Genomic DNA, 26,973 nt, shown 5'->3' on the forward strand with positions numbered 1-26,973 from the left:
TGGCCCTATTAGCGATAAGTAGGCTGTGTGTTCCCGGCATCGTTTCATTGTGATCGTAGATCGGCCAGCAGAATGGCGTCCGTGATTCTGTTTCTCACCGTAGTGGGAGCGATTTTTGGACTGGCCAGCGCCGGGGTGGCCGATAATAGAGTGGACACGTTCGGTAAGCAACAGAATGGGAGCTGCGATTTGCCGGAAGCCCTGGTGAAGGAGATCCGTGGCTATCAACCGATCGTAAACAAGATTGTTGACAAGATAGTGAATGGCGAATATGCCGGCCGCACCTGGGACAGTCTGGCAGAGCTGGTCGATACGTTCGGGGCACGCGTGGCCGGCAGCGAGCAGCTGGAGAAAGCCATCGATTATGTGGTCGACAAAATGCAGGCCGATGGGCTGGAAAACGTACACACGGAGTCTGCGACCGTTCCGCACTGGGTACGGGGGTATGAGAGTGCCGAGTTGGTGAAACCGTTCCGGAAGAATCTTCCATTGCTGGGGCTTGGCAGCAGCGTCGGTACACCGCGCGGAGGCATCATCGCCGAGGTGCTGGCCGTGGAATCGTTCAAAGAATTCGAAACCATCCCGGCGGAGCAGGTGCGTGGAAAGATTGTTGTTTTCTCGCCGGTATGGGAGAGCTACGGCCGGACGGTGGTTTATCGCAGTCAGGCAGCGTCGGTAGCATCGCGCAAGGGAGCCGTGGCAGCGCTCGTCCGCTCGATTACCCCGTTCTCGATCGGCTCACCGCACACGGGCCAGCAGCATTATCAGGATGATGTGAAGAAGATCCCCGTCGCTTGCATCACTGTGGAGGACGCCCAGATGCTGCTCCGTAAGTACCGCCGGGGTGAGCAGATGGAAATTCATCTTGAGATGGCCGACCGCCCGATGGATCCGGTAGTGTCGCGGAACACGATCGGTGAGCTGGTTGGAACAACGTACACCGACACATCGGTCGTTGTCGTCTCCGGGCATCTGGACAGCTGGGATGTTGGTGTTGGTGCGATGGATGACGGAGGTGGTGCCATGATCTCGTGGAAAGCATTGACGTACCTGAAGGCGATGGGGCTGCGGCCTCGCCGTACCATTCGGGCCATTCTTTGGACGGGCGAAGAGGAAGGGCTTTACGGAGGAGCAGCGTACAAAGAGGCACACAAACCGCAAGAGCAGAAGGAATTTAATTTCTTCTTCGAATCGGACATCGGTACATTTGAGCCGCGGGGTCTGGACTTTGTCGGGAATGCTGATGCCGAATGTATATTTCGAGAAATCGTCAAGTAAGAGCTTTTTTTGTTATCCGAGCGGCAGTAGAACCATAAAACATAACGTTTGCGTTAATTCTTACAGACTGATGGGTCCCTTGAACGCAACTGAGTTTGAAACTCCTACAGATGGTGGGCCAGATATAAGCCACTGGACGACGCGCGGCTTCCCTGGAGCGTCCCTGTTGAACAAAAATGAAAAATACTTCTGGTAAGTACTGTTAAACTGGTGGTACGGTGCTGGGATGTTTGGCATTAATTGCGTCCAATTTGACACACTATTAGGTTCCACCATTCCGCTGGCGACACGATGGCAGTGGAAGATCCTAAAAACTTAGACAAATGTGCAGCCCTCTGGGCCGCCGCGGCATACGTTGTGGCTGACCTGAGCATAAGCATGCCTAAGGATGTGCAACCGTAAAGCAAATTCCCTTATACTCACATATCTTTAATCGTTGAATCTATTCACTCAGAATAAAAGTAAAACCCTTGCCTATTTGCTCTTTTAATTTTATTGCATTTTATGTTTTCTCTCATGTTTTACTCTTTAAATTAGTTTATTTACTCTTAGTTGCTTTCTTCTTTTGTCTCATAGGTTTCGGCAATATTTCATTTTCTCCACCCCCCAAACCAACGGCATTCAGAGTCCGAGCACTTTGCAGTAATTTAGCAAGGATGTCCTTAGTTTAAAGAGTAGATTAATCTGCGTTGTTCGGCAATATGTATATGTATAATGTTTACACAGTGATGCTACAAGCATTCATCTGCTTATGTGACTGTTTACACTAAGATAACTCAACAAACATGTATGTATAGTGTATCTGTCTCTTCCAAGTGCTCCACTGTTTAACTTAATTATATTTGCGCATTAGAGTGTTTCGTATCTTTCGGGATAGCGGTGATCCTGACGCCACATAACGAATTCCTTGGAGCAGTGAATTTAACAAGTTTTCTCAATTTTCAACATGTCTTCCGTAACGTTGTTGTTTGTTTCTTTAAATGATGTTTGTTTTCTCTCTCTTAAATATGTTTTTTTATTCATTAATGGCTACACACGTAAAGAAGTACACTGGTAGTACGAGCGCTTGAGTGGGTAGCGCGCTTCGGGAAAAAATTGAAATAGACGTACTAGCTATATATGTATAAGTATGTATATATATATACTTTATGTGTATATTTATGTAATAACTGGAGCTTCTTTTGACGCGTCTATGCGCATGAAGTACACCTAACACTGCTGCTGTAGGCAAGGATCGCCCTTTTCGCGACTCTATTCTATGGATCTATGGTGTTGGGTATTTGTTCGTCGGTATGCTGTAATTAATTTGCCTGTCCTGCCTCTTTGGTAGTGGTTACCCTAGCGTAAACGGTCGGAAAGAGTTCTTTCCAGTTGTATCATGTATTTGTACATTAAATCCTTTGGGTTTAGTTGTTCTAGTAACTGTGGACCAGTATCGAACCAGCAAGACTGCGCGCATTACTTGTGTTTGTGTGTGTGCATCTGGTGTTAAATCGACCGTTGATGGATTTACGAAGTGATTTACGAGAAAATTGCATAGTAAACTGGTAATCTATGTGTAATGTGTAGAGGTAAATATCACACTTAGAAAAGTTAAAACTCTTTTGTATCGATTTGAAACTGCGTGACTGTTTGATGCTGGTTTTTTCTGTGAAACACATTTACATGAATAGCAAAAGGTAACAACTAAGTTGCGTGAAAATACATTTTCAATTTGCGCTTTTCTCTTCTTCTTTTTTGGTATATATTACAGTCACAGTTTTGATAAAGTGTACAAATGACAATGATTGTGCAAGTGATTGTGATTAATCAGAGTGGAAAAGAAAGTACAAGTAAACGAGATAATGGTGCTGGTTCCTTGGTTCGAGGGCACATTCGTGTGGAGGTTCCCGGTCCTCTCTTTTGCTCCCTGCCCAATGTACTACTTCATACGGCGAATGGGTTGGAATATATTTTCAGTGGCTTCAAGTACGAACGTTTGCGTTTTGCTACCAAACACACATTCCGACGTTACCCGGTGGTTTATGTTGATGTTTTAACGATCGAACAGTGCCGCTGAGTGAGAGGGGAGATTGTACTGCCGGTCACTGAATACTGCTACTGCTGATCGTTTTACATTTAGTGAGTGAGAGGAAATGACTTACAACGAAAATGTACAGCTTAACAATGCACAATTAGTAATAGTAGTGGTATCGATTCGCTTATCCTTTGGATCCCTTCGTGCTTTCGTGCCCGACCAGTTTGTTTTCCTTGATATTCATATAGTATGTGTATATTATCGTTATAATTATTATGTTACTCAACCAACAACTTCAACAGTAAAATATCACTTAATTTGATGAAAGATACTGATTTCTCACTTGTTTATGCGTACGTAATGTCTATTTTGTTTATATTTATTTTAATGTGTATGAACCACTGCTTTGAACATGTTTGCTGAAGTGTGTTACTGGAATGTTTAGTGATGTGGCGTGAAACGGTTCAGGGTAGTGGAATTAAAACAATCATCATCGATAGTATCGTTTTCCATTCACTCGTATAAGCTTAGATGGTTTAACGATGGGCGTATTAAAACGACTGAACAAATGACTTCAAAATGAAAACGGAAGCAATGTTTAACAAGTCATACAAGTATCTGCTGTTAAGCGTGTGTATTCCTGTATGTGGGAGGTGCAAGACCCTCCCCACGTGCGGATAACGAATCAGATAAATCCCACATCACGGCGGACAGTCTCGATCGGCTATGACACAACTGAAACAATATCATTTTGTTTTAAATACATCTTTTCATAAACGTAACTTAAATGTGCAACGAGTGTCCCTGCTGTTCGGGGTGTTTCTCCCCTTCGCTTTATGTGCCCAATGCCGATCAGCAGTGACTGATCACTGCTTCACTTTAGTTTTACTCATGGCACATACGTTCATATCTTACAATCTCCTCTAGTATGTATAATTGTTAGAATTTGCTCAAGCGAACACCGTCGGCCCCGTCCCTATTTTCTTACACTGACCGCTTGCATCACCTCCCCTTTCATTGCCATCATACTAAATCCTCAAAGGGCTAGCTATCTATCTAAAATCCTTTCACTTTGCCTGCTGTCTTCCTCCCCAGACTGTGTTAACGCTCTTTAGTAGTCGGTGGCCAGTCGATACTACAAGGAAAGATACACTGCGTTCTTGCAGAACTGCACGCACATCTGTTGTATCGCTTGAATGCATTCACGATGCGACACGTGATGATAGGAAATGTACGTGGGTGTCATAATTTGGAGTCGTACTGTAATGTTAGTGTGTGTTGTTTTGCGTGCATTTTTTACAGTGCGCTCGAACGCATCCGCTCATTTTGGGGAGCGTCGCCACTATTTAACTACACTAAACTACACACGGTTCGGTCTGATTGCCATTCCTAGATTCAGGTAGATTTAGCTGAAGATCGTAGCGTATTAAATCGTCGCGTAAATATTTGTGTTTTGTTTTGTTGTTAAATACGTCGAGAAGAAACCCAGTCGCACGCGTGTGCTGAGAGTGTGAACACCTCTTTCACTTTCTTTTCCTTCCACTGAAGTAACTGAAGTATGCTTCCGGCCACAACTGAACTGTAAAATCTGCTGCGAAATGCTGCGCCACCGAGCTATGAACAATATAATTGAAAGACCTACAGTAAATGGATCTCTAACAAGTACATGGTAGAATTTAAAAACAGGTAACCTAATGTTACGTGATCGAAAAAATAGTACGTCCCAAGATTGTCCATAGCTGCCGAGAGAGAAATCAAGACTCTGTCCTCTTAAGTAAAACCTCTCCTCTCTGCTCCCTGCTAATGAGTCTAACTTAACTTAAGGATATGTTGTAAGTATCTGTTTGTGTATGTATGCTTTCATTTTGTGTTGCCCTTCTTCCCGCAATGTCCTTGCATTTATCACATTCTTCACTTGCTCAAACAGCTCAACGATGTACACTGGGTCAGTGCACTAGAGATAGCACGATAGATAGCACGTAATGGTAATGGATGGAGATAGGAAATACATCCCTTTCGTCAAGAACCGACCACCCCATAGTATTGCGGGAACGCGAAAACTTAACAGTAAAAATACGCATACGCAACGAACCGAGGAACGTATGGCGGACGTGTTGTTTTCCAACTTCTTGGGAGGAGGATAGTGGGAAGAGCAGCGTCCACCGGAGAGCAGAGTGCCTCGAACGGTTCCAGCGTGCATGTATGTACAGTGGGAAGGTTGCGAAGGTTGTGCCATGGGCTGCCTTAGTCGTCCCAGGTCGGATAGCTGGCGGACTCGTTGTAGAACATGCCAAAACCATCCTTTTTCGCCTCGGACGTCGTCGTTGCAGGCGGCGGCTGGAAAATGTTGGCTGACTGTGGCGGACGATCGTAGATCGTTCGATCGCCCCAAGCATCGTTGGTGTTCCAACTGTACGGGTGCGTGTTGTTCTGCTGCTGGTTCGCCCCGGACCACTGGTACTCACCGTCATCGTTTGTGGCCATGCGGTTCTCGTAACCGTGCCGGTCCCAGACGGCGGTCGGTTCGGTGCGTTGGCGTTTGCTTGGCTTAGCGGTGGTGGTGGTGGAAGGAACATTTATTTGGAGATTCTGTGCCGCCGAACCGTTGTTGTCGACGGTCAGCTCAAACTCCTCGCTCGGATTCTCGAGCGAGCTATGCGTGATGCCGTAGTAGAAGTACATGATCAACCCCAGCGTCATCCAGACGGTAAACCGTACCAGGGTGAGAATGCTGAGCTTGAATATTAGGTAGATGTTTACCGTAATGGCGATCGTTGGAATGAATGGAAGTCCAGGAGTGAGGAACGATAGTGCATATCTGGAAAAACAAAACAAAAATCACAACGTTGAGCATCGTCAACCAGTTCTTCCTATTCCCATCGTTGTGAGACTTGCTGTCGGTACATACCGGTTCTGGGGCTGTCGTGAAATGACAAGCAGAATCCAAATTATACTTAACACCAGGACAGTGTACGCTAAGGAGTAGAACGCTCCCGTCAGCCCGATGGCCATGAAGAGATCCAGCAGGAATATGCACACATACATCAGTCCGACCAGCTTTGTTACGAACATTCCTGAAGAATGAGAAACCATAACGAGTTACTCGTGCCATTCCGACGACGTATCGTATGTGGCCAGTCCCTGCGCTTTACCTGTTTCGGGCGTTGCCGGGCCGGGTCTTATCCAGGGGAAAAATCCTGGACATAAGTAAGAGTAGCGCTGAATTCGACCTACAATGTAATCGCATATCCATATCGGACAAGTGTCCGTGTTTCCTTGCGAACCCCCGTGTACTGCACCTGGAAGAAGGAGTTCAAGTAAGAGCTCTCCCGAAAGGAGTGTCCATTTTCATCTTTCCCATTACCGTAAAACTTGTTCTCCGTGCGGTCGGTCACCAGGAACTGATCGTCACGGCCCATGTAGCCGTCCGGACTATCCTCGTCATAGCTATCGTCGGAGTCTGGCGATCCACGGGTGATCTTTTTTATCATCACATTAGCCTTGACGCTTTGCTGTGTGCTAGGATCCGGGGTGCTTGGCGGCTGCGGTGTACGAAGCTGCGCAGGCAGTAGATCGACCAGCGAGGTACTGTGGGGCTGGTAGCGCAGGATCAGCACACAGGTCGATACGAGCGTGTAAGCGAGCAGCGTACCGATCGACATCATCTCAACGAGAACCTCGAGCTGCACGGTAAGCGCCACCAGGGAGGCGGCTATACCACTGCCGATCGTAGCAATTCCGGGCACACCCGTTTTGGCCCACAGCTGTGAAAGCTGACGGAACACCAGTCCGTCCTGGGCCATGGCGTAGATGACGCGGGGCATGGGAAACATGGAACCGAACATCGCCACACTCAGCCCGGCCGTGGCACCGATTGCTACCAATGCTCGGCATTTGGGCGCCCCCACGTAGGTCCACATCTGCACTAACGCCGAGCCCGAGTCGATGTGATCGTAAGGAACTAAAATAGGACGAGGAATGGAAGAGGCATACAACACATCTTGCCATGTCCCTCTTTTGGAACGCTTCGAAGCTACAAAGAAGGAGATGAAAGGCTTACCAACTAGTGTCAGGATGAAGCTGCTGGTAACGTACACTATGAGGACGATAACCAATGAGCCCACGATTGCTTTCGGGATGCTTTTCTGGGGATTGTGCGCCTCCTCGCCGGTCGTTGCTATGATGTCGAACCCGATGAAGGCGTAGAAGCAGGTGGCCGCCCCCGTAAATACCTGAATGTATCGAAGCAAAGGTTAAATTTGAAAGGCCCTCCAGGAGTAGCGTCCCACTCGTCCGCGATTCACTCCCGACCCCAAAAAAGAAAAACAAAGCCATGAGAGAGATAGAGGGGAAAAAGGAAAAACGCTCCACTACTCCTAAATGGAATACAACACATCCGTCGAGAAACCGAAAAGGAGGGGGGGAACAAAGCACGACATGCACCCTGAAGGAGCAGAACTGTAACACAGACAACAGCTAAACAGGCAACATGTTAAACCTACCCCGCTCCAGCCAAACGGCAGGAAGCCCTCGTGCTCGGTCCAGGTGTTGGTGTCGACGTAAAACAAGCCTGCGGTTAGAATAAATACCCACGATGCAAGGTTCACGGTGTTGAGGACGTTGTTGAAGAGCACCGACTTGCTAGCGCCGAGCGCCAGGATGAACGTCATCACGAGCGTAATGCCGAACGCGATGAAATCCGGTGGCCGCCCTGCAAGGCCCCCCAGTGGTGGTGGTGGTGGTCGCGCATGAGAGAGAGCATGATTGTGTAAATTTAAGGTGAATCAAAAACAACGGGTTTTGACCCAGTCCAGTTTGGTAGCCGAGCCGTAGTGGTGTGTGTTTATGAGTATGAGGGGTAAATAAGATTACCGATAGTAAAACAATAAAACGAGTCAAAAAGGCCATAAAACACAAACCAATTGGAAACAAAATGGAAGAAGAAAAGTAGTAAGAGAAAGTGGTAACTAAATGCTAGGCAAAAGTAACCGCAGTAAAGAGTAAAGCAGTAAAGAGAAAGAGAGAACGCGGAATAGGATAGACGAAACAAAAACAAAACAAAAAAAATGGAGAGCACGCATGTGTTTTTGTTTCTAATGTTTCGCATTCGCCACGCGTTGTCGTGCATGACCATCAACATACGTACCGAATATGGTCCCCACGGAGGCCGCTATGCTTCTGCCTATGAAGCCGCCCGACAGTGAATCGAAGCTTGCGCTAAGGGCGCAGGCACACGCGCTCGTACCTTCGCGCATTACACGGCGGTGAAACAGAAAGAAGATAAAAACAGATCGAGCGAATTAATTTCGTCCCCAAATTGCTTTGCACTTTGCAGCGGCAGCGCGCGATGCAGTCATGTCACCCGAGTGATACCGAGAAGGGAGAAATTTTAATTGAGATTTCTATACGCCTGCACACACACAGGTGTGTGCGTGTTTGTGTGCCAAAAGCATGAAAGTGTGCTATAAAAATCGGTCCAACCCGAACCCTCCCATCACCCAGGGCCCTAAGGGGACACTACGGGAAGTACGGGATCGGAATGTCGCGATGAGCTTCCCGACATCAGAACGTGGACGAAAATTAGCTTAAAAGCTCTTTCATGCATTCCGTATGCACGACGGACGGTGTGCGGGATGAGCACCATCGCCCACAGCGCCAGTAGCAATTAGTCAGCGTCAGGAGGTTGCAGCTGCAGCGCCGTTGCACATTATACTTAGTCACGTTTCGGCTTGACATACGCCAGGGAGTAGAAAGCAGGGAGCGAGAGAGATTTGTTTCACATGGGTTGCTAATTTTGCACTCCTAGGGGTTGTCCCGCTGGTCTGACAGTTATGGCAATGGTTGGGTTTGCGCGGGAACTACCGAATTCATGGCCCACAAACCCACCCAACACACACATACACACACTTGATCCGGTCCCACTCGGTGGTGGCAGGACTCGTTCACAGTTATGGTCACTTGACGCGGGCTGTTGAGCAAACAAGTCGGTCGGGGTCGAGAGTAGCACCGGGTGTCGTGAAGCTTTGGGTCGATGAGTCCGAGGCGAGGGCGTCCCTATGCATGGTAAAAACGGTGGCACCAAGTTCGTGTGAATTACGGCACCCATCTGCGGGCTCTGGTACTGTTGCTATCCAATGCCTGGCAGCAAGGGGATAGAGTATCCCTTACAGGCTTCTTTATTCACACTGCCGGCCACTGGGAAAATTGGCAAAGTAAATATTTTATCACCACTCGCTCCTGAACCCATCTCTAGCCGGTCTGGACCGTCCTCCTGTCCAGTTGACCAGTAATCTTTTGTTCAATGTTATGCTCTTCCGAGGCAGACGACTCCGAGCATCGCCAGACGCAAACAGCAACTCTCCGAAAGTCCTAAAGTCAGTTGACAAGTGGCTTTCCGTCATTGAGGGCTGATTATGAAATGAAGTGCATTATAAAATATTCACACCCAATCGCAATCGTCCAATTCTGTCTCTGGCTTCGTTCTCTCTGTCTGTCTCTCAGGATTGGACAAGGTTTGTCCAAAAGCGTGTGCGACTTTATAAATAGGATCTTTTGAAGATGTGCCGTCTTGTGATTTGGTACGATGAGCTTGATTAAATACAGACGGCGACACACACACATACACACTTACCGATTAAATATTCTAATATCATATTCCATCCTATGACAAACGCTACAAACTCCCCCACGGAAACATAAGAATACATGTACGCGGATCCGGACGTGTGTGGCACTCGTACACCGAACTCAGCATAGCAGGCGCCTGTGAGAGAAGAAAGCGAACATTTAGTCACTCGTGCTTGGTTGTCAGGGGCAGCAGGGGGACGACTCACCGGAAAATATACTAGCTACGGCTGCGATGAAAAAACTAAGCACTACGCCCGGTCCGGCGATGTTTCGCGCCACCATTCCGGCCACCAGGTACATGCCCGTGCCGCAACAGGAGCCCACACCCAGCGAGGTAAGGTCGAGTGTGGTGAGACATTTCTGCGGCACACGAAACAGACAGAGCAACACGGTTTAGACGACGCTCCTGTGGAGTGCAATTCAGTGCAACGAACACACTTACGGTTAGCTTGGGCTTTGTACTGTTCGGGTCCTCTTCCTGCAGCTTGTGCAGATCTTTCGTGCGGATGAGCTTGGAGAAGAGGGCCAGCCCGGTACCGCCGCCGGGCATCGGGAGGGAAAACTTCATCCTGTTGTTGGCGGGCGGGATGCGCTGCGGTCTTACCAGCAATCAGGTTTGGCAGGCAGCTGTGGGGGAAAACAGAAACGACCAAAAAGAAGGTGATAAGTTGTGCGTGCGTGCAATTGATCGATGATCACTTCGATGGGGACAGCTAATTAAATTGAGATCAGTACCAGCGCTTTCCTGATGTGAATTCTAGTGCGCGAAAGAAAAGCCAAGAGAGAGAGAGCGACAACGGGGAAGGGAGGACCGTTCGATGGGCTGGAAAATGGGTGCAATAAGGCGAACGAAAACGATGATTGCCTGCTGGTGGCAGCTGCTGGTAGCATTAGCTGGTTGGGTTGCACGGGGTGGCTTTCTTGCCATTTTCTTAACGGAGAAGAAGTCACTGGCGTGTGCCGGGTGTGCCGTTGTGTGTGTGCGCCCGTACGTCGAGATGTAAATTGAACGACGGTTGATAGCACAAAAGCTTCGGCTCTTCGGGCTCTAGGCTGATGTCAGACGCATGATAACCATTTACCATGCCATTATCATACCCGCGTCGCAATAACAACCACCGCCGAGTGTGTGCGATCGATGCGATGCTGCTGCCGAGCACCGTGTTTATCCTCTCCACCGTGTCGGGTCGGGCCGTGGTGGGAATCGCGAACAAATTGCCCTTTTCGCAGTGTCACTTCATTGTTCTTCAACTCGTGCGAAGACCGCGTAATATGTTACCATATTACACTGCTCCATTATCATCGTGTGTGTGTGTGTGTGCGTGTGTTCCTTGGTATGTGTGTGAGACTTTCAACCGTCTCAGGTCGTCGTCTTGGCGTTGCTGCCACCAACAAGACAAGACTTGTTGAGCAATTTTTAGCAACAATCGATTAAATTAAGCTCAACACGTGGAGCCAACCCAGTGCCCTGCGTGGACGGGGACATGGCGGGTATGAGCTGCAGACGTGCTCGGATGAAGAAATAACAGCGAAACAGCCCATCGTCAAATGGAACCGAAAACGAAGATCGCAAAACCCCATAATGGCATTACATGGGGCGGCGGGACTGCATTGTGCGAATTATCATTAAAATTCCATTTCGTGGTTATAAAATTTGCCATTTGCCAAGCTGCTGGCGCTCAATCAACCGAAACGCTCACTTCAGTGCTGAGAAAATCGAAGGAAAAAGAGTGAAATACTTGATTAAAATGAAATTCAGCTGAAATTCAACGGAGACCATTCCTCCGGACCCGACTGCCAATGTGCAAATGGAATCAGGTTGCCAGGTTCCGACGACGTTCCGGGGGACTTGGGGTTGTTTTTTAATAGCTCCTTTTTTTCAATTAAAACACGAACTTTTGCCGTCACGCGATGTGAGAAGGATGTGTGTGTGTTGAATTGTGTTTTCTGCTACCCTTGGTATATATTTTCCATTTCCCTTTCGAGCGCACAATGAAAATGCCAGTTGGACAATCTTTTGTGCGACCGGAAGTTGCTCGAGACAGAATAACTAATTTGTTTGTTTAGCTCGCACGAACACCACCGGCATTGGATTAGGGGAGTGTTTGGAAAGAAGTAAGTACGGTGGAGCTAAAGTTCACCCCCCACAAGGTGTGCTTGTGCTGCAGCCCGTCAATGGTTGCGGATTTTTCGCCGTACCACTAATCGGATCCATGCTCCCCCGTCCCGTAGCATTTTCCCGTGCATTTACTGTGGCATCGTGAGATTTCCCGGAAAGCTGTGCTGTGTTATATCGTTGCGAAAATCTGGTTACCTTTACCCCAGAGGACAATCCACGAAGGGAGTGGATTGTACAGCAAACTCCCCGTGTGGTTCGAATCTGCATACTGCTTCCTGCAAGCTTTCCTTCCGTGTCCTTGCTGCTAAATTGTGCGACGTTTCAATAATATTCAGTCGTTGGGATAAATGCCACTCACTCAACGGGCGGCACACCAAACGGAGAAGCATCCAACCTGGGAGGCAGTCGTGTCCCGTCGTGTGATGAATTACGGGCACGATTCATCATCAGCTCGTACCGTTCTGTCCTATTAGTTTTGCCAATGGACCTTCTTATTAAAAAAAGAGGCGAGTGAGTCGGGTTCAGCAGCAGGACATAGGATGCAAAGTTGTCAAAGTACAGCATGTGATTATGTCCATTTTCCGACAGGCAGACCACACAGTGTTTTGCAGCCCAGTGGGTTATTACCAAAGTGAACAACGCAACGCCGTTCGTTGTAAATGAAGCACAACTTTTCACAGCAACAGCAAAGTTGGCAAAGAAACACAAAGAACTCCAGAACCACCTCGCCCCCCCTCACGTATCGGCTTCGGGCTGTGCTGTTTATGTTATCTTTCGTTTACTTTGCCTGCTCGTGTATTGATTTTTGCTCAAATTCACTTTGCATTCACGCGCACCGCATCGTGGGTTGAACGCAATTGGTATGAACAGTCATTTGAGTTAATTCCTTCCTTCCGCGGGAGAAATCGGACGCGTTTTGAATCTGAGCTGGGAGCATGCAATTATTAAAATGTCAACTAGCTCGGGGGTTCGAGATGCTACACTGTCTGGAGACTGGTGTCTTCCCACCATTGCTAGCAACGCCATGCGGTGTGGGATTAGTAGATTGCGATTAACCCCACGGTACGGGGTGGGTGTGCTTGCTGTCTTTCTGTGCTACGCTTGCTGTACGAACGGTTCGCTGCTTGTTTGTACTCCCCAGCAAAAGGACTATTACCGGATTGCTTTCCATTTACACGTTCATTAAGGGGTAGTACAGAGGGTTGCCGTGTTGGCTGCGTTGTTTTGTGGTTGACCTGCTCGAGGTGCAACGTTTGCCATACGGCGCCACCATTCGCTACGATTATCTCGCACCAGCTCCCATACCATACCACAACATTGAGGTATAAAATGCATTCTTAAATAACATTACACCGTCTAGGGGCGAAACGACGAAACGAACGAGATAAGAGAATTTTATGGCAATTTAAAATGTAATTTCAATTTAGTTGGGTACAATTTTGCCCGCCCCTTCTTTCCCACCCTTGTCTTCCACCGTTGCAAGGACAAATGCAAGAAGAGGGCAACACAAATGCATCGTCGCGCGCCTCCCGCTCGTGTTGAGCTGCGTGCTATTGATCCAGCTTTAATTTTAAATACCCGCACTCCATACCTCAGGACCGGTGAAGGAGGTCCCTCGAGGTCATGTTCCTACTCTTTGCGTTCCTAAGAAACGACTCTTTGGTGGTTCGGCGAAAACAAGTGACGTGTAATTTGGAACATATTTCACCATGATTGAATAGGGCAATTAGTTGCGACTAGTAACGGGAAGAAAAGCACCATGAGGTGTATTAATTATGACCACGTCGTATGGGAAGGAGAATTATGTACTAATTTATGCCACCAGCACTGCACATTGCAACGTTAATTTCTCACGAATGTTGGTGCATTCGTTTGAAGCTTCTTTTGTGCAAGCTTTTCTCTCTCTATTTCCAATCGGAATGATGTATCGATCGAAACGCCTCTTCCCCCTAAAAAAAGATAACTCCCCACGTGTTGCAGCGCCCGTAAAAACGTGTTACATATTCCTTCGCATGAATAACAAATAGATTGCGATGCTTCATTTGCATCTTCGATCTCTCCGGACTGCAGAGCGGTCCATTATGTTGCGAATTGCAAAAATTCCATTTTTTATATGTAGAGTAGTCCCATTCTGTTCGGGCATGCTGCATGCATATTGCACCACCGGTGTGCGACAGAATTACGGGGAGCTTTTCTTTTTTGTGTTCCCTTACCTTACTCCAATCGTCATTGTGACCGTGGAATGGAATGGTTTACACTGCAAGATGCAAGATTACCAATAAAGCAAGCGACATATAACTTTACCAACACAAACAAAACAAAAAAAAGCACATCTCAAAAGCGCAAACACTATCAAACAACAGTTGATGGGGAATGAGGCAGGGCTGGCAAAGGGGTGGAATAATAAAACACAAATCACCATAACCAAATCCAAACGCCACTCCGCTCCAGAGCGCAGAATTTTCACCCGTAAAAGCGCAAACGGGTGTAGTTGCGCGAAAAGTAAGATTTTCCCAACGAAAACCGCACACAGCCTCAGCGCACTTCTTCCCCTTCTACGGGTAGTCGGTTTTACTCCTTTTTTTATTATTTTGCTTCAATGCCGGCTGCTGACCATCGGGGAGACATGGCCAGGCGGGATCGGAAAAGTGTTCCGCAAGCCCCACGGAAAGCAAACAAAAGCAAACTTTTTCTATTTGCCCATAAAAAATAAACGCTCTCGCGGGAGATTTCTTTACGACCCAAGTCTGGTACACCGTGCGGCCATAGGGAAAAAAGGGGTGCATAGGAATGGCAGAGGCGGAACCGACCGCCTGAAAATGGCAACTGTAATGAGAGCGGAATGAAGCGATAGTTGTGCGCGCCTCTGGTGGCAGCTGAGAGTTGTGAACGGAGTTTTTATCAGCATCAACCCCCATCTTCCTGCTTCCCCGCCTCTTCCATCTCCCCTCTCCACCTCCGTTCCGGTGTCTCGATTCTGCACCAAACAGATTCACCATGTCACGTGGGATCAGAGACTATCAGTTGGAAGCAACTTTTTGATTGGTGACCTCATTTGAATCGAGACACACCCGGGCGGTGCTACGTGGAAAGCTTACTGCCATGAACCATGTAGTACAGTGTCGCATAGAAAGCTTACTTGAAAACGTATTCACGCTCGTAAAAGGGAACATCGCAGTCACATTCAAAAACGCTTGATTAAAATGAATCGTGTACTAAATTAATTACTAGCAAGCTCGATCCGGGTAGCTCCTAACGCATCGTTCGCCTTTACTCCCGCAACACTCACACACACACACCTTTTATTGCAGCATAAATCAACGAAGCACGACCCATCGTCGCCATGGTCGGAGGATGAAGAAGAAGAGAATGCAAATAATCAGTCCCCGAAAGCCAGAGGGCGGAGAAGGAGGAGGAGGAGGAAGTGTGTCCTAGTTGCTCGGTTCGTTCGAAACTAAGCACCCGGTGCTACGGTCAGCAGAAATGTCATTATTGCGTTCGAATCTAATGACTGTGTTTACCCGCCCTGCAGGCTTCTTGTTTACACTTTCCAGCTCCATCTTCCCTGCCAGGTCCAGGATGTTTGCTCGATCCATTTGCAACTCGCCCCATCCCTTAAACGCCTCGCTAGCTCCAATAGCTACCGGCAGACGCTACCAGCTTGCTTCGATTGGGTCGGGGAGCTTGCTTTTTCACATTAAAACTTGTTGCGAGAGCAAAGGAGGAGCACCATTTAGCATGTTTCATTTGTTTCTCTCCCACCCCAAGACGGGGTTCCACGAAGGACATGTCATGTTGGTGAAGTTTTCCAGCCCTATTTTCCCTGCCAGGGGGAAAATGTTGTGCGAACGGGTGGCTAGGAGCATTGCTTTGAAATTCCGCTTCCTGCCTGTGCCATTGCACCGAGAGCTGATGGAATAATGTTTTGCCATACGACAAGATAAGTCGTATTCAGTCGTGCAGGAAGGTAAAAGTCAAAAGGATTCCCTCTGTGTTTTTGCCTCGGCCTCAGTATGCAGCACAAGCCTATGTTTACTGTGAGTGCCCCACTCATGGGTAACACGGTGATAAAAGAAGATTGATTGCTAATTACTTCAATAAGTCTCTCCGCAGCGGACTGCTGCAGAGTAGTCAATCACACCGCCAACGAAGAGAGGGGGGGGGGGGGTGAGGGAGAAAAAAGGGATCCATAGAAAGTCCCCCTAATGTACACAGTAAGAAGGCGCGGACGGCGAACCCAAGCGTCTTAGTGTACCTTTTATTTCATGTCGCCGGGACGTTTTCTTTTACTTTCCTGCACTGTTCGCATGGTATGTACACTTCACAAGGTAATAGAATCCTTTATAAGGCGCTTTAATGCCGTTGCTACTGTTTGCGCAATCATAAGCATTTCAAGCCAGATCGTCGCGCTCTCGCTACGGGGCGCGCCAGCGATGCAAAACATACGCTGTGACGTCCCCCCCTTGCTTGACGATGGTGACGATGATACTGATAATGATGATGATAACAGCTACCGAGCTGGAGTGGAATTTGATTTTCAACCCCTTTCTCTGGAGGGCATAATACATGGGCGGAAGAGAGCTTTGCCGGAAGTGTGCCTCATCGTGCGTTCGTGAGTATTGATACATTTTTAATAAGCTCAGCTGTGCCGCTGTTCACTGAAAAGCTCTTTGCCGCTTGCGTAATCCTAGTCTGAAAGGCGCTTTATTTTCGAACCCAAGCTTCCCATTTATCTCATTGCCACGATTGACTAACTTCCAGCCCAATAATTATATTGAAAAAAACCGTACCAACAGTTCCAATTACGCTCAGCTATCGTTATCGAATGCGAAACGGAACGATGGTTCAGTTTAAAGCTGTGCCTCAAGCCAATTATTCATGGAGCACGTGTGTGTGTTGATTGATAAAGTGCTTGTTACTGCCAACTCGGGGTTCGGGCTTTGTCGGATAGCCTAATTGGTTGTAATGAGCAGGAAGACGTACTATCGCTATTATTGGCTTCCAATTTTCCAAAACATGTTCGGGCCCTGCACCAGCTTCGTCTCCTTTTTTTCCCCGCTTCGCCCACAACATTCGGCCCATTGTGTGGCCGTTCCTCGGAAATGACTGTTTACAGTTCAATTTCCGCCCTCAATGATGCCTGAAATGGCTTTTGCACAATGTGCCGGAAAAACTCTCTCCTCGCTTCAGGGAGTTGAACCCCGCTCGTGAGCGAAACCGGAGAGCCCGTATTGTGGTGGTTTGCATGTGAATGATAAATTGTTTGGCAAAATTTATTGCATCACAGTGCTTTATTATTATTATTTGGTGTCGGCGGTGCGGCGAAGCAGAAGCCTTTTGACAAACAAAGCGATATAATTTAATGTCAGCTCGACCAGGCGCCTCCATTTCGAGGAAAGCCTACCTATACCAGTGATGTTCGTCGACACGATCGGAATGGAAAGCGCCTCAGGTGGATTGAAAACAGCGGGAAATGGCTTTGACAAGAAGGATACTTTCTTTTTCCCAAAAGGGCATACGTTTACCCCACCCGAGATATCAGCTGATATCCCGAGAACGACGATTTGACGATGTTTTCTAGCCGCCCTTATCGTCGTACTGCGGCCACTAAAAGCATCCAACTACTGCCGTGGCCGTGACCGGCATGTGCCTATAAAATGGGGCATGGCAAACATGGCAAAAAGCCGCCCATTTTTCGGTCGATGTCGATGGTTTATGTTAGATGTTGTATGTGAAGCTTTGTACCGCCAAAAGCACTCCCAGCACGATGGCACGGACTTGTGCACCTCCACCAAAAGACCAGGAGAAAATGTAAACAATTGTTTACAAACTGCCAACAATTTAAAAGTGCCATTAGAAAATCGAACCGATCTGTTCGTTAATTCCCTCCCCCCGGGGAACACACATTTTTTTAATGCTCCGCTTAATACCCACCCGTGCGACATTGGATTAAAACTCAATCCAATTTGTGCGCAATCTCTGGTCGATTTTTTGTTTTGTTTTCCCTGTTTTTTGTATATGACTGCTGTGCTGTGTTTGTGGCTTTTAAAACTCGATTCCCTGCCAGCCCAACACCTTCCCGCGTGTGCTTTTTTCCCTCCTCCCACCTTGGTTAACACTTACTTGATTGAATGTTTGTAGTACATTTCCCCGTTTGCTAGTTTTTCCTCGTTCGTTTGTCGTGGGCTGTGAAAACAATGGTAAACATACTCTCCCCGCACTAACGGTCAACAACAACTGCGCCACCCTCTCTCTCTCTCTCTGTCTCTCTCCCGACAAGTTCGATCCCATTTTCATCCGTCGGCAGAGGGCGTAATAAATAATTTAGCCCATCAATGTAATGTACCATTATCACAACGCACCACACACACTGCTGCCGGTGGGTGTATTCAATCATATGCGCCACACCGATTGCTTGTTTCGGGCACGGGTTAAGTGCCCGAGCGCAAGGATGGATGAAGATGGAGTTCGAGACAGCGAAAGAGAGGGTGAGAGAGGTTGTGGCACAGGAGCCTTTGCCTTTATTACATTACGTCCTACCACCACTACCACCAGACGTAGACAAATACGAACACGGGGTCACACAGGGGGTGTGCCAGATGGGCCAGCTTCAACCGCAACTGCGTGCTCTGTACCAAGGGCAGCAAACGATGAGAAACGCATAAACACGCGGCTCTACACCATTTAGCTGCCCTCTGTTAGTGCGGTTTTGTCGGGGGTGGAAATAATGTCGATTTAATTATCGGCTCATTTCGTGGGACCCCCCTGTCGGTTTCGCGAGTCGTCCTATCAATTGATCCAATCGATTCCGCTGGCAAGGCTTATATTCCTCACCCAGGTGGGTAGATAGGTGTGAAACGATACACAGCGAGCGATAAATTAATAAAAAATAACCAGCCAAAAAGGAGGAAAAAGGAGGGTCCGTTTGCTCCCGCCAACGATTGATTATTGGCAATGGCCGCAGCAAGACAACAATCGTTACGAATTCGTAATAATCGATAAGTGGTGGAGCAGTGAAAATGCGCTCCATTTGTGCGATACGACCACCCAATTTTAGTGTGCAACTACGAACCAAAAAACAAAACACTTTTACTACCGCTCATATTCCGCTTGATGGCTTCATTCAACCGATCGCACGTCCCAATTCGGGAGCAACTTGTTGCCTCTTCCCATGCACAATGACAGTGACCTTTACCCTCTCTCCAGTGGAGGAGTGTAGTAGGAAAGATCAATAATGATTCATTTTACGATTCGAATCGTTCTGCCCGCCAGTTTGGTCGATCGATTCCGTCGGCACAAACACACACTACAGTGCGCCACTCAATATTTGCGCAGCCCAAAAAGGGTTCAGTTTGGGGCGTATGTGTTTTGGCTGGCCTAAAATCTGTCCATTTTTATTGCTGACCCAAGCAGCAGCAGCAGACATGAGCGTCATTGATTTTAGAGCGTTTCGGAAAATCTCAACTACCCTTTTCCGCACCATTGTGGCACTAAGCTAACACGCGCTCGCTCTACTCCGCACGGCAGTATTCGATTAGAGAAAAAGGTCAAACGCAAAAGGAAAAGTCCCCTCGACTGCCCCCCCCCCCCTCATTTCCGTCAAGGTGAGCTTATCCGACGCTTTTCCGCTGCTACTCTCCTCTCCCTGGTGGGGTAAAAACAAATTAGAAAGGATAAAGCGGATGTGGACAGCACAGTGTAGGCGGTTTGAATGCTTTCTGCCGTGCTAGCCGGCCATGATGTGTGTGTGTGTGTGTGTGTGCGACCCGGCTATATATATTGAAAGCGCTGGGCCCCTAAATAGCTTCACCGACCGACCGACCGACCGGGAAAGTGATGTGAATTTTACGAGCGTTTCATCCATTTGATTTGAGGGGGCTAACTGCTGTCCGAACCGGTTTCCAGTAAGAGAAGAGTTTTGAAAAATATTGCGACACCTTTTACTTTTCTCCCTTTTTTTAGTGTCGTGTTTTCCTCTTCACCCACTTCCCAGAGGCACTAAAACAGCTCGTTCCAACATTGCGCTAATACTTGCTCCTTGCTCTACTACTGCTGCTTCTAATGGTTTGCAGCCAAGTCCATCAGGGTCCGGATAGATTCTGCGGCATCCCGAAACCAGTCCGCCATTAGTCATGTGAGCAACCTCGACCGGAATGTATTTTTCCAGCTGCTGGCTGTTGCTGCTCGGTTACACTTTGTTTTATTTGATTTGCCTGAGACCACCGACCCTGCCAAACAGCCACATCCCTCTCCCTTCTTGGGCACACCCATGTACAACCCGTCGATCATCGGCCGTATGATAGTCGTAGGATAGACGATAAGGTCAGCATTTGGAATGTGCTGCGGTATTCCTGTGTGTCATCCCTCAAAAAGGGAAAAGGGAACAAGGAGCAAAAGGTTCACAGTATCTTAACGGAAAGCGACAAACCATGTTGTTTTTTGATCATGAGAGAGAGAGGGTTTGGAGCTTTTGCGAACTGTTTGCCACCAAGAATCATCATCAGTTTTTGCTTGAAGTGGTGATGTCCATAACAAAAAAACAAATGAAACCACTCATCGATCTGGCTGGCAAGATGAAGCAGTGTCGCTGTAGGCATGAAAGCTGCTAGATGGATACTATTTATCATCGCATCGTGCGAAGGAAGGATGAAGATTCACATCACAGGCTTAAAGACAGGGAGCAAACCACATCCTCAGCTCGAGTGGTATGTTGGTTTTCTTGAGCCTGTTCGTGAGCACACCGCGTTTGTCAGGCAGCGAAGAGAGGGAAGGTGATGGGACAAAACGCCACGAGTGACAAATCTTTAACCTTGTGGAAAATGCACGCACACCAAATGCGCGCCCTCCCCGCAGCTTTGATGTCGCAATCCAGCCAGAAGTGGACACTTGAACAGTTGGCAAACGAACGAACAGTGTGGCGACCATAATTGTTGACAGACGGTGAAGGCGACAAAGCTGTTATGTGTTTTGCACTTACCAATTGTAAAGTGATTGGACTTGTAATGTAGCTAGCATTATTAATATACTAAGAATAAGTGACACATGACGTTTTTTTGTTCGAAAGATGTAAATAGTAATACATTTGAGAGCTTTTGGGCATGGTCCTTCTACAACACTATTAGAAGAACTTACAGAAATTTCCAAGCCAGTTTCGAATGTAAACATTGTTCTTCACCGCATCCAAGATGTTTTTCAACTGCTATCAAATGGTTTATTTGTTTCAACATGAAATTTCAGTTTCAACACATGATTTTCAACACATAACAAAGAACTGTCAAACCCAATCCAGCTTAAGTCGTGTTGAAAATCATGCTGTAGAAATTAAAAATCATGTTGATGGAAATGAAATGTCAGATCGTTGTGGAACAACATTTTGCATGCGGTGAATAACAATATAATGGACCTTTTGCTACCACCAAGGGTCTGCGCTAGGGGGACGGGCTTGCCTATCTCCTATTTAACCTGGCGCTAGAGAGGGCCATCCGCGACTCGAGGGTGGAGACTACGGGAACCATCTTCTATAAGTCAACCCAGATCCTGGCATACGCTGATGATATAGACATCATTGGTCTACGGCTCTCCTATGTAGCAGAAGCCTACCAAGGGATCGAGCAGGCGGCAGAGAGCCTCGGATTGCAGATAAACGAGGCAAAGACCAAACTGATGGTGGCAGCATCAGCGGGCCTACCAATAAATAATCAGAAGCTACGTTGGCGTGACGTGCAGATAGGTGAGCGCACTTTTGAAGTCGCCCCACAATACACCTATCTTGGGTCAAAGGTCAGCAACGACAATAGCATGGAAGCTGAGTTGCGCGCAAGGATGCTGGCTGCCAACCGGTAATTCGACAGCCTGAAAAATCAGCTCACCTCAAAGAACCTGTCGCGACGGACGAAGCTGGGACTATATAGTACCTATATAGTTCCGGTACTCACATACGCCTCTGAGACATGGACACTATTCAAATCTGACGAAACCCTCTTAGCCGCGTTCGAGAGGAAGATGCTCAGAAGGATACTTGGCGTCGTATGTGTGTAAGGACAATGGAGGAGCCGCTATAATGACGAGCTATACGAGATGTACGGCGACCTCACTGTCGTGCAGCGTATCAAGCTCGCCAGGCTCCGGTGGGCTGGCCATGTTGTACGTATGGAAACAGACGACCCAGACCGTAAAGTCTCTTTAGGCCGTCCGCAAGGACAGAGGAGGCGTGGTAGGCCCAAATTGAGGTGGCAAGATGGCGTGAAGGCGTCCGCCATTAAAGCCAGGATAACGGACTGGTAGACGAAGGCGCGAGAACGTGAGCGGTTTCGGACACTCTTGAGGCAGGCCAAGACCACAAAGCGGTTGTAGCGCCGGATAAGTAAGTAAGCATAACAATTTTTACATTCGAAAGTAACCTGGAAAACCCTGAATGCCGAAAATTCTGTCGCAATGGAAATCAATCATTTTACCAAAGGACTCTTAGAAGAAGAACTCTCTCTCTCTCTCTCTCTCTCTCTCTCTCTCTCTCTCTCTTCTTACTGTAACGTATAGTATTATAGATTTATGTGAAATGAACAGAATAAGCTGAATTCATCTTTGCCATCGATTAGCTTAAATATTTAAGCTTCTTGCAATACAAAGAGCAATACAGAAGAGCATCAGCAGTAGATTCAAATCATCGTTCGGTTTCGCGTAGTTGCGTCAGACTGCTTTCATAGAATAAGAGCTTTAAAATAGAATCCGAATCCTTCACGAGAACCACTATAATAAACCAGCTGATACAGTTAATCAGAATCTCGAGACAGGAAATGTGTCTAAATGATTTTATTTCATTTCCTTCCAATGAACGGTTTCCGACCGTTCCGGAGCTATTGCTTTCATATCTTCCCACTGTTTAAAGCATCGGCAACTGGTGACAGTGACGCTTTGGCAATGGATTGGACAGATGGTTATACATTTAATATAAGTTTGCTTCCCTCACACTGGTGCAGGAACCACCAATGTCATAAAAATCGCAGTTTTCCTCCTCCCCCGGCAGCTTCAGTTAAAGTTATACAAAGAGCTATCTATTGTGTTATGCTTTTTTCACAAATATAAACACACACACACACACCCGCAGAAGCTTTGGCCGTTTTCCAATCATTCCATTCCAGTGCGAAACGTTCACGCTTCCTTGCGGCAGGATGGTAGGACATTTCTTTTAGCTTGAATTCCAGCAACCAGGACATTCAGAGACACCGAACGAGGGCGTGAGAGAGCTTGTTTATCCATCCGTGTAAAGCAAAAATGCAGGAAAAACAGAACAAAAACTGATACGTTTGTGCAGTGCAGATAGATGCTGCTTGCCATAGTGCCATAGCGCATCGAGGGCCGGTGATCGAATGCTTTGTCGAGGATTGTGCCGGATCGCGAGATAGATATGCAAGCAACCGTTAACAGCTTCATCGAGTGGTGGAACCATTCCACTGCCAGTAAAGGAATGCATAAAACATTATGAATAGGGGGAGCCAAAGGCACCATCGTGTACCAGCGCACCAGCGGAACAAAAGAAAGCGTTCAATATTTAAAAGATAACGTTTGGTAGCCTCTGGGTAAAGATTTTACACACACAAAACTGCTGATATAGATTTAGCATTCTCGCTTTCGTGCTGCAAAACCAAACGTCGCCGTGTAGCGTGTACCAGCTTCATGACGAAGTGTGGACGATGTTCAAAATCCGTCCCTTCCTCCAGCACCAAAGTTCAGTGAAAAGCGAGCGCACAAATTTGATTGCCTTTGCGTCGGCACCTGCTCGATACTGATAATAGAACGCCCGGTAATACGTTCAGGATACAGGATGCTGGCAAATGCACGACACTTGGAGCTGCAGTGCCAAAAAAAAGTCGACAGTTTCGGGTTTTTGCCTCAGCATTCTCGATTCAATTCGATTTGCAATTTGCACAAAGAACGACGCTCGACTAGTACGTGGGATGTACGAACCGGGAACCGCCTTGGAATACCGAGCGAAGCAGCAGCAACAACAACAAAAAAGTGCATTAAGGATAATCACACTTTTATGGACGTGTCTTGTTCTCTGTGTGTGTATGCGAAGGCCACATGCCGGACCACATTCTGCTACTTGAGCGGGTGGAGGAGTATGACTACACTTTTTGATAAGAAGCTCCACCCAGTCGAATTCACGAACGGAAAAGAAGAAAAAAGCAGAACACTCCCAGACACACAGAGAAAAGTCCCCAAATGTGTCTGTTCTTGTTGACGCCGTCTGGATTGTCGCCATTGACATCCCATTTTTGGGGCGGTCATGGGGTTGGAGGCGACAAGTCGGGAGTCGGTTTTATTGTTCCGGCTGGTTCTTCCGGTCGTCCTGTCGTCATCGCGCGTAAAAACTGCGTAGGATGGAAAGGACGAGATTCTCCGTTTGCGTTGCCCCTTGGTGGAGCGAGAAGTAAGAGACAGGGCGCAGGGCTGGGGGAGTGTAAAGAACAAGCATTCCGTTCCGCCCGCGCACGAGAACGATGACGTAATCTGTCGCCTGCTCTGTTGCGCATAGGACACGTGCACGTGAACATACTAGGTGTCGGCCGTTGGAAAAGCGAAGTTGCTCTGGCAACCGACGCTGGTTGGTTACTTGGTTAATGCCGTGGATGCGTGTAAGCCTGCCCTTTCCAGAGCTGATTGGCACACATGGTTAACAACTGGAGCTGCTTTTGCCTGACTGGTAATTATTCCATTTCGTCGATTGAAATAATCGAACCCATTTTCCCGTCACGGCAAGGTGGGACGGGGAAAGAGGGTGTGCACATTTTTCCGCCTCGTCTTCGGATGATGTCTGATGAGGGTAATTTGTGGCATCGTGCTGGAATAGTTTCATGACATTATATTTAGATAGAGCCAAGGGAAACTGTGGTGTCTCGAAGCACCTGTTGGGGATAAATTTGGACTCAAATGATCTTGTTTTCCCAGCTGAGCAAACTGGTAGGTAGTTCGTCTATAAACATCATTTCAGCTTTGTTTATCCAGCTGCCGTTGAATGCGCTTTCCAATTGGGCTTCAGTGAGGCGTGAGATTCATGATACGTTCCATGACATTCCCATCATTTCCACACATTTCGCCCGAAACAAACGCACACACACACACATTGGTCTTGGTTTAAGATCATCAAACAAAGCCCAGATACAGCACATCTTTTAACTTTAGCCAGTGGTGTGGCCAAAAAACCTCTCTCGTTTATCTTTTCTCAATGGATCAAACGGAAAAACCTCAAACTGCCTGCCTTTATCCATACGCATGAACATTTTCCATTCTTTGGCCATTGCATCCCCCCGTCCCTCTGCGTAACCCCCTCATTTCCATAACCATTTACAGTGTGCATCTCCTGCTCTCCCGCCCGCCGTTCGAGGACTCGAGAGTTTTTCCTTTCTCAGCGGCAGAACTTTGTTCACCCGAGGAGCTTTTCCGTTTTGGCGCCCGTCTCGCTCTCACACTCTGTGCGCTGCTGCTCTGCTGGCGTCGCTGTTGCGTGTTACTTCTCCCGCTCGCAACGCTGTGTACATCGTGCTCTTTCGAGCGCTTTTCCCCACTTTCTCTGCTAGACAAAAAGGCATATTATACTTACACGTTTGGTCGGCGCTTTCAGCAACAGCCTTTCGTTTGCTACTGAAAAGAAGAAAAACCACAGGCACACACTCTCTCTCTCACACACACGCACACACGCACAGACAGACAGGTTCGGTTATTTCACGCCGTTGTGTCCTCGTCGTCGGCTTTGGGTTCGGCCGCTCGGATTTGGATCGCACGCACCCACGCGCGCACTCGCAGGAGGGGAGTGGGGGTGAAGGCGTGAGGATGGCCGGAGGGAGTTAACGTTTTCGCTTTTATTTGTTTCTTTTTCCCTTCCCGCTTTGCTTTGCTCACGGTCTTCCCTTTGAAGAGAATCCGCGTCAATGTCGCGCATTCATACTTTTCACGCGCTTTCCCTTTGTGCACGAATTTCCACCATCCGCGTACGTTTCAACGCCGCCATTCACTGGAATCTACGCTCTCTAAGACAACACACATGCACACGGATACATCGGAACACACGTACACACACACACACTAATACACGCTTTTCACTTTTCACTGCCTGCGGGAGTGGTGTTGAAGCTAGATTTGGGGAAACTGTTACATTTTACCACTGGTTATTCCTGTTGCTGCTACACTTTTCCGAAGGGCAAGGAACAAAGAGGCACAACATCATCTAGTTCAACCGAAAGGTTTGCATTGCGCTCCAGACGACAGTAGCGGAGACAAGGACACGCTAATCGTCGCGTTCCTGGTCGAACAAAAGATGCACTGGTACGCACGTTTGGGGTCTGCAGTAGTCTGATCGTAAAAACCTGTTGTGTTATATCACTGTAAAGGATACTAACGTTCACCACTGACTGGTCGGTCGGTGCGTATTTGCGCGTGTCGATTGAAGCCCCAGCTTCCGGTGCCAGAGGAAGACACAGTTTCTGCTGCCACACACACACACTGCCTAGCGGTGGACCACCGAGCACCAGAATTTGGGGAACAAATTAGATCACAACACACGCCACGGCTGCTCCACAAACCATCCGACTGCTACGGTTGAAACTTTGCCTTTGCGCGACCCGACACACGGACATTGGAAAATTGTCATGGAAAACAAGTGAGTGTGCTTTTGCTTTCGCTTTTATCTACGAACATAGCCGCTCAGAGCGACAAATATGAAATCCTGTGGAGGCGAACCCGATTGGAGCGAGCGAGAGGCAGGTACCGCGTGTGACCGAATAGGGTTTACCTAAGGAGGCGGGAAAATGAGCGCGTCTCTAAGTTTCGGTAAGCGCTCCTGAGAAATTGGGGAAAAGCTCATTGTTGTGTGGAAATAACAAAAGCTCACAATATCTCTCTCTCTCTCTGTCATTCTACGTACGTATCCTCCGTG

General features: G+C 47.7%; 2 protein-coding genes across 5 annotated transcripts; one reads left to right on the forward strand and one right to left on the reverse strand.

Moving 5' to 3' along the window:
* Positions 1-49: 49 nt before the first annotated feature.
* LOC1281913 (carboxypeptidase Q) lies at positions 50-1,768 on the forward strand. Its single transcript, XM_321888.6, has 3 exons — positions 50-1,274; positions 1,345-1,470; positions 1,545-1,768. Exons 1-3 carry the CDS (start codon positions 73-75, stop codon positions 1,678-1,680), a joined length of 1,464 nt encoding a protein of 487 aa, XP_321888.4. The 5' UTR covers positions 50-72; the 3' UTR covers positions 1,681-1,768.
* On the reverse strand, positions 1,756-26,694 carry LOC1281912 (solute carrier family 7 member 14). Of its 4 annotated transcripts, none has more exons than XM_061648318.1 (12): positions 26,438-26,694; positions 25,642-26,171; positions 10,365-10,549; positions 10,129-10,282; positions 9,927-10,058; positions 8,442-8,540; positions 7,798-8,006; positions 7,356-7,527; positions 6,660-7,256; positions 6,448-6,594; positions 6,204-6,369; positions 1,756-6,113 (listed from the first exon to the last, which is right to left on the reverse strand). In XM_061648318.1, the coding sequence occupies exons 3-12, from the start codon at positions 10,488-10,490 to the stop codon at positions 5,540-5,542; spliced, it is 2,376 nt and encodes a 791-aa protein (XP_061504302.1). In that variant the 5' UTR covers positions 10,491-10,549; positions 25,642-26,171; positions 26,438-26,694; the 3' UTR covers positions 1,756-5,539. The 4 variants fall into 4 exon arrangements, with proteins under 4 accessions (XP_061504302.1, XP_061504303.1, XP_061504304.1 ...); XM_061648319.1 differs by having other exon boundaries at positions 25,642-26,221; XM_061648320.1 differs by having other exon boundaries at positions 26,621-26,666.
* Positions 26,695-26,973: the final 279 nt, after the last annotated feature.

The sequence above is a fragment of the Anopheles gambiae genome, chromosome 2 (genome assembly GCF_943734735.2).
Source record: "Anopheles gambiae chromosome 2, idAnoGambNW_F1_1, whole genome shotgun sequence".
Taxonomy (NCBI): domain Eukaryota; kingdom Metazoa; phylum Arthropoda; class Insecta; order Diptera; family Culicidae; genus Anopheles; species Anopheles gambiae.

What these genes read in the sequence shown, in the direction of transcription:
- LOC1281913 (XM_321888.6), top strand. Translation starts at nt 73, where the DNA reads ATGGCGTCCGTGATTCTGTTTCTCACCGTAGTGGGAGCGATTTTTGGA. An exon ending in ATATTTCGAGAAATCGTCAA is followed by an intron (nt 1,275 to 1,344) that starts GTAAGAGCTTTT and finishes TAATTCTTACAG; the next exon opens with ACTGATGGGTCCCTTGAACG. An exon ending in AAAAATGAAAAATACTTCTG is followed by an intron (nt 1,471 to 1,544) that starts GTAAGTACTGTT and finishes ACACACTATTAG; the next exon opens with GTTCCACCATTCCGCTGGCG.
- LOC1281912 (XM_061648318.1), bottom strand. Translation starts at nt 10,490, where the DNA reads ATGAAGTTTTCCCTCCCGATGCCCGGCGGCGGTACCGGGCTGGCCCTC. An exon ending in GTACAAAGCCCAAGCTAACC is followed by an intron (nt 10,283 to 10,364) that starts GTAAGTGTGTTC and finishes CGTGTGCCGCAG; the next exon opens with AAATGTCTCACCACACTCGA. An exon ending in GATATTAGAATATTTAATCG is followed by an intron (nt 8,541 to 9,926) that starts GTAAGTGTGTAT and finishes TAATGCGCGAAG; the next exon opens with GTACGAGCGCGTGTGCCTGC.